Source organism: Fusarium pseudograminearum, chromosome 4, assembly GCF_000303195.2.
Source record: "Fusarium pseudograminearum CS3096 chromosome 4, whole genome shotgun sequence".
NCBI lineage: Eukaryota > Fungi > Ascomycota > Sordariomycetes > Hypocreales > Nectriaceae > Fusarium > Fusarium pseudograminearum.
In genome coordinates this window covers 4,553,766-4,560,715 of record NC_031954.1, presented here as the reverse complement: position 1 = coordinate 4,560,715, position 6,950 = coordinate 4,553,766, and the positions used below count along the sequence as shown (strand labels likewise).

The window sequence follows — 6,950 nt, the reverse complement described above, 5'->3', positions numbered from 1 at the left end:
AAAAAAAAAAAAAAAAAAAACTAATTATAACTTATAATAAAAAATAACTTACCTACTAGTAAAGTAATACCTTTACTATTATAAAAATAGCTGCAATAAGTGTATTAAGAATATTTAATATAACCCTCTTTTACCTAACACTTAAGGCTATAAGGAGTATAGTAATTATATAATATAATAAGAATTTCAGTATTTTTAATAAGAATAGCTTACGCTTTATAATTTTATATAGCTTTAAATTCTAATATCTTAGTTAAAAAGAATAAAAGAGGATAAAAGGAATAAATTAGTATTTACTTAAGAAGGGATAGAGATAGTAAAAATAATAGGCCTTAAGGGTAAGACTAATAGAGGGGAGATATTATATTATAACTTAATATATAACTACTTAAGCCTTATTATTTTCCTCTAATTATAGGCATTTTTACCTTTATTAGATTAGTTAAACTATAAGCCGCTAAGATCTATAACTTATAGCTTATAAGTAGATTTATAATATAAGCCTAAGCTTATAATATAAGCTAAGAACTTATAATATAAGCCTTACTTAAGACTATAAGCCTCCTTAAGTATATATATATTTACTTTAATATTAATATAATTAGCTTATTAACTATTAATAAGACTTTTTTATTTAAATATATTTAATTTACTCTATTTACTATTAAGAGATATAATACTCTATTATTACTTAGTAATGCCTTATATATCTACTAATATAAACTTAGAATAGACTAGTTTATCCCTTAAAAACTCTAACTATTACACTTATAGCTTTTTTAAAAGCCTTTTTATATATTTCTATAAAGAGTTATTATTAATATAGAAAGGTTATTTTATATATAGCTTAAATATAAATTAATTAGTAATAATATACTTTTAATAGCTTAAATATTATAATATTAAGTAGCTAAATAATATATAATAAATATAAAGGTAATTAAGAGAGCTAAATTTAATATATTTAAGCCTTTTTTATTAATTTTAATATAATATATAATTTATATTAATTTAAAACTAAAAGTCTCTATTAAAAGGGATTTAATAGTATTATTTTATAAATAAATATATTTATAAACTATTAATTAAAGATATCTATATTAGATTAACTTAAGGAATTTACTTTATATTTCTAATTAAAAAAAAGGTTAAAAAATTACTATTTTTAGAGGTTTTTTCTAATAAATATAATATAAAATATAAGCTAATAATTATCTATTAATATATATTTAATAATTAAAGCTTAAATTAAATTATTTAACTTAATAACCTTAAACTATATTATTATAATTATCCTAGCTATTATATTAGCTTTAATTTCCTCTAGTTATATACTATTTTTATTAATATTATATATATATTATTATATAATATTTTTCTTATTAATAACTTAATAAAAGCTATTATAATACTTAATAAGGGTTTTTCTTATTATATAATATTTCTTAGCTATTTTAAAGACCTTTATAACCTTTTTTTATATAAAAAAATATTATATAAAAAACCTATTTATTTAATTCTTATTAATATATAATATTTACCTATTAATATCTAATAACTACTATATAAAGCTATATATTTTAGCCTTTAATAATAACTAAAAAGCCTTTTTTTATTTAATAATATAAATCTTTAAGTTTTTCTTTTACTTTAATATTAATAATAGCTTTTTTTAATATAATATATTAATATTATAGCTTTTAGTATATTAATCCTTTAATATTAAGATCTTAATAATATATTTTTATATTAATCTATATAAATTTAAATTTTTAATATTATTAACTACTAAAAATATCTTATATTTATAATCTAATAGCTATAAATTTATTACTATTAAAATAAAAAAATATAAATTTAATTTAAAATATATAAAAGGGTATAAATAAGTAGCCTTTAATAATAAGTTAATATTATAAGGTATATAGGGTAGAGGGGTATATGGGGTAGCAGTGAACTAGTCTAGTATGCAACTAAGACATGTATTATATCGGAGACGAAGTAAAGGCTGAGCAATTTTCGCTTCGTAAGATTGCTGGAGGTATGCCGAAGAAAGGCCAGATTCAGATGTGTAGTAGGAATAATATTATTTGGGATGCCTAGATACTGTACAGACTTATGAAATTAGGTAGCTTTAGTAGGCCTGGTTCAGTGGAGAGATATTAAAAGTCAATTAATTATCTAGACTAGGGAGCAGAATAAATGAGAAAGATTGCTTACTAATATAATGGACTTGTCTATATGACGATGGACCTACTAAGCTTAGTCCAATTTACCCAGTTTGTATCCGTACTTAGGTACTTTAACTACTGGGTAGCAGAAAAATCGAACCCTAAGTCTTAGGGTATAGAAATAAATAACCTAAAGAGTATAGTCTAAGCAGCATAGGATGACCTAATAATTTCATCTCTTATGCTTTCAGCGGATATCTTTTCTGGAACCCTGAGGTTCAAGTCCCTATTTTTTAGCGATGCTTGGGTGTCTTACAGGGCCCCACTAGTATTCGATCACTGTAATATTAGTAGGCTGAGTCATGTTCAGTTTCATGTCGAACCAACAACACAAAAGAAGAGCCTGAACCCTCCTCCTTCACCTTGAGTTTTGACTGCAAAAATGACGAACACATCATTTTTCGACTGCCCCCAGGAGGTACAGCTCCAGATCGCCGGATTCGCTTGCCAAAGTGATCAGGCTAGGCTCTCGCTAACCTCTCGTGCCCTACACAACCTCACCGAGCCTCTGATTTACTCCTCCTCTGTCAAATTTGAATGGGCGAGGGAGCTTCACCCGCCTATCACTCAATTAATGCACCTACTCCGAACACTGCTAGAAAGACAGGACTTGTGCCCTTTGATACGCCATGCCGACTTTGAAGGCTTTGGCTACATCGATGAACTAGGCTCGTATCGCTCGGATTGGACAGAGGAGACTCCCGATCCGCCACCTGTCATCCCAGAGATTCCCACCCACCAACTCTCCGCGGCCATAGGGAAAACAGGTGTTTCCGAGGCTTTCGCCGAGCAGTGGTATAAAAAGGTCCAATCTGGTTCACCTGAAGCGTCGGCCGCCCTTCTCGTTTCTCTACTACCGAACCTGGAACGACTTTGTTTTTCCGCCAATTGGACCAACGACACGCGTTTCCTTGGACATATGTTGCGAGCTGCACTTTGTGAAAAGCCTGAGCCTGCATCAGAAGCAGGCTTGCCTTCTTTTACTTCGTTGAAGCACGTATCGCTTGCGGAAGCTATCGACGACAAACATCACCTCGATCCAAGTAATACAGCAGATGCCCTGGCGTTGTTCTATCTGCCCAATATAGAGACTCTATCAGTATCGATCGACAACCCGACCAACTTCACTTGGCCTTCGTCTTCACCACCAAAGCCAACGTCGCTAGAATCCCTTGAGATCTTTCGGCTACGAGAAAGTCGCCTGGCACCAGTTTTGTCAGCAGCAATGAATCTGAAGAAACTAAAGTACAACTGGACGTACCGTCCTGACCTCGACAGTGAGGTCAATAAGGAAGCTGTGATGCTGCGCGTATTATCTGAAGCCCTCCTTGAGACCAAAGACTCGCTTGAGGATCTTGAAATCAACGCAAAGAGCGTCCCTGCATACTCGTGCGGGGAGTACGAGCCACCAGATGTCACGTTCCATGGGTCAATTTCTCGACTACGTGAGATGCAGAAGCTAAAGACACTTTATATACCTTGGACATTTCTCACTGGAAGGAAAGGTCTTTCTACCGGCCCTGGTCTCATCGGGGCTGCAGTTCCGCTAAACGTTGAACACTTAGCATTGGACGGTTTCGTCACGTGGTCTGAGGATGATGAATGTGTAGAGGATACTGATGAAATGATGGTTGATGGCTTCGCAAAGGAACTCGAGAGCGGCGCTTTGTTGCATCTGAAGTCACTGAAGAGCGTTTGCTTGCCGAACTCCCTGTTTATTACTGGGTTGTCAGAGATCTTGGAGAACAGGATGAGAGCCCTTGGGGATCGATTTGGATTGGCGTTGAGCTGTTATACGTGAAGAGTTAATATAAATATTAGATAACTCTTAGTATATATATGGCCTAAGAATAGACTAATAATTTCATCTATACTATTCTAAATCCCTTTAGTAACTTGCCTAAACCCCTAATAACCAAGTTAGTTACAAATTAATAATAATTGTATAGAACCCTAGTTGGGGGGTCAGTTTCCCCCCGAGTTAACTTACATATCTGTCTAGACTAAACCATTAGTCTACTCTTAGGCAATACATACACTAAAAATGATCTAATATTTATGCCAATCACTAAAGCAGCATCGGTTTTTATGCAACCCACCTAGATACGATTACTTTATGTACGTTTAGGCTGGGTCTTGGTAAGTGTGTCACTAGCCTAACAAGAAGCAAAGACACCAGTCATGTCACCTGTAAGTATCTCCTTCTAAATATAAATAGCAATCATAGTCAATTTTCTAGGGAAGAAAAACATATCTATAGTTCTATTTCTATCATGATTGATAATTAAAAGGTGGCAGTCTAGTTCTGGGTCCTGTATTTGATCTTGATCTCGATCTCGCTCTTATCACTGCGGCTGCTGGCGTGACTGGTAATGAAGCAGATCTCTCAACATTGGGTGGGGGGCCTTCATTTACACGAAAGCTGCTGGATCTTGATCTCATTGAAGGAGCCTCCTCCTCGAGATCCTGATGCTGATCTCTTTCCCTTTCCACCGCCGATACACGTTCATTTCTGTATCGCTCTCCTGGTATCATTGGTATATCAACACGGTCTGACTTTCGAACTTTCGGTTCTGTGATATAGTCATGAGGCGGAGTTCCGATTATCTCGCCGAATCGAAAGAATGCGTTCTCAATCCTTTGTCTGTAGGGATTTCTTGTTGGGAAGTTAAGACTCTGGTGTCCTTCTAGTGATGGTTCTCGATGTTGTAGAGATATCAATGACCGAGGACGTGTGAGGTCTGTGTTTGGTGAGAGTTGGCTGGTTGCCACTGTTGCGTGAGTTTCTATGACAGAAAGGCTCGGACCAACGTGTCGACTATTTAATGAAGACATACTGGCATGATGCGATATTTGACTGTGCCGTGCACTGTTGTCGATATGACAGTGAGGACAATTGCATTGGTGAGGTGCGTACGGATCGCCTGCTTCTTCGGCATGTCGGGCGAGCAGAAGATACAGTGATCCGATCATGGCCATCGCGGTACCTGTAACGGGAGCCCATTGTCCTGGAAAATATTAGTATGAAGCAAAAATCAGTCTCGATGATCACTCACCAATATTTGCCATGGGTTCCGTTTGGTATTCCACCTGAGGACTGAAGAAATTAATCTCCCCCACTATCAAAATTGCCAACCCAGCGCCTCCAAAGACAGGAACAGCCAGAATTCTCAAAAAGAATCCAATTGTATCGTTGACCGTTTTCATGACGCCCTTGTTAGCATCTCCATCTTCACTAGCTGTATCCTCTTCCTCCTGCCGTCCGAATCGTCGGCGCCAGTTAATCTCCAGCACTCTGTCCCACATAGACACCAAACATAGAACAGCATGCACACAGCACGCAGCCCCAAGAAGTGTCGCAGCCCCGAATGTGAGTGTGTGCGGCGCGGGGATGACGTATATATTGTCGGCTGATCCGCCTCTCATGGGCGATCTAGGGCCATCTTGAGTAGAGCAGATAAGGCCGCAGTTGTTGCCGTCGATGTAGGTGAAGTTGGAGGCGATGTTTGACACGGGGTTTCCAAAGGCATCTTTGGTGCAGTCGTGGGTTTCTATGCGGTAGAACTCGATGGTCATACTCAAGAGGCCTGGAAATAGTTAGCATAGGGTAGGTGGTTGATGGTTATTACCAACATACCGATCAACAGTAAAAATGTCCACAGAAAAATCGTGTTTCTTCCAGGGTCATTGAAATAGGTTTTTGACATCATGACTGTCACTGGCGCGGCGAGAATACCAATTGCGCATAGCTGAAAGGCTCCAAAAATGTCCATATCAACAGCATCTGACTCGGTTAGTTATCCATTTTGGTTATGGGTGACACATTTGTCTTACCGGGATTATGCATCGCTACCAAGACGATACCATGAATGGCAGCAACAGCTGGTAGAACCAACGCCGCAGCTAAACAGGGATTGACTAGCCATTCTTCCCTCCGCGCAACAAGACACGCGGCGATGAGGACATAGTATCTGCAAAAACAAGATTAGTTTTCGCCACAATTAACAATTTTTGGAGCTACTTACAGAACACGGGTGCCAGTGCCGTATTGGCCAGAGACGGGCCAGGCACAAATAACCTGTAATGGATCGCTGGTTTCGTTTGTCAGTTCTGCCACGGCCCTGGCTGCGACAAAGACATTGGAGACTGCAGGCATAATAACGGCATGGTCTTGGCAGGGCAGACACAGAGTACATGATTAAAATCCACATAATGCGGGGGAAGTTTAATGGCTTATATGGAGTGTGGATGAGAATGAGGCGCACTCATACTGAATAACCTGACATCAGATATTAGCCAGACGTCACTGAGTTAACAGTACTCGTTGGCTAACCGGGAGTAAAAGTCAATGCTTTTGTAGGCATCCTCTTTCGACTGGTGTCTGTCGTTTGGTGTGTCTCAGCTGACTGCACAGCCACTCGTTCATGGCCCAGCAGCCGGGCGAGAGCTAACTTGGTCTGTTGATCTAACCTGTTCCAGACTCAATCTAGACTCGATGTGATAGGTCGAACAAGTCTCAGTCAGCTTTGTCTACCCTCGGGCTGCATACCAGAAGCGAACTGAAGATCGGTTAGGTTAGGCACCAGTATTTTGCACCCTTGTCAGTTCACTATGATCGGGATATTATTCCTTCTAGAAAACATCTTTTTTCTTCTTTCATGACTTGGCAAGTTCCTTGGACCTTGTTTCATCATCAACTGCACTTTCAGTCACACACAC

At 37.5% G+C, this 6,950-nt stretch overlaps 3 protein-coding genes across 3 annotated transcripts, besides 8 other annotated features; 2 read left to right on the top strand and 1 right to left on the bottom strand.

Annotated features, from left to right (window-relative positions):
• Positions 1-20: a repeat region.
• Positions 21-570: 550 nt separating this feature from the next.
• Positions 571-652: a repeat region.
• Positions 653-788: 136 nt separating this feature from the next.
• Positions 789-935: a repeat region.
• Positions 936-950: 15 nt separating this feature from the next.
• Positions 951-1,023: a repeat region.
• A 16-nt stretch (positions 1,024-1,039) lies between these two features.
• Positions 1,040-1,269: a repeat region.
• A 10-nt stretch (positions 1,270-1,279) lies between these two features.
• Positions 1,280-1,388: a microsatellite.
• An 84-nt stretch (positions 1,389-1,472) lies between these two features.
• Positions 1,473-1,540: a repeat region.
• A 67-nt stretch (positions 1,541-1,607) lies between these two features.
• Positions 1,608-1,877: a repeat region.
• A 103-nt stretch (positions 1,878-1,980) lies between these two features.
• FPSE_04401 (uncharacterized protein) lies at positions 1,981-2,122 on the top strand (the record flags this gene model as incomplete). The annotated part of the gene is made up of 2 exons (XM_061988440.1): positions 1,981-2,041; positions 2,115-2,122. The coding sequence occupies 2 exons, from the start codon at positions 1,981-1,983 to the stop codon at positions 2,120-2,122; spliced, it is 69 nt and encodes a 22-aa protein (XP_061844447.1).
• A 491-nt stretch (positions 2,123-2,613) lies between these two features.
• On the top strand, positions 2,614-4,032 carry FPSE_04400 (uncharacterized protein; the record flags this gene model as incomplete). Its single annotated transcript, XM_009257518.1, has 1 exon — positions 2,614-4,032. One exon carries the CDS (start codon positions 2,614-2,616, stop codon positions 4,030-4,032), a length of 1,419 nt encoding a protein of 472 aa, XP_009255793.1.
• Positions 4,033-4,131: 99 nt separating this feature from the next.
• FPSE_04399 (uncharacterized protein) lies at positions 4,132-6,387 on the bottom strand (the record flags this gene model as incomplete). The annotated part of the gene is made up of 10 exons (XM_009257517.1): positions 4,132-4,139; positions 4,222-4,229; position 4,269; positions 4,354-4,387; positions 4,647-5,017; positions 5,069-5,239; positions 5,288-5,818; positions 5,869-6,015; positions 6,066-6,202; positions 6,257-6,387. 10 exons carry the CDS (start codon positions 6,385-6,387, stop codon positions 4,132-4,134), a joined length of 1,539 nt encoding a protein of 512 aa, XP_009255792.1.
• Positions 6,388-6,950: the final 563 nt, after the last annotated feature.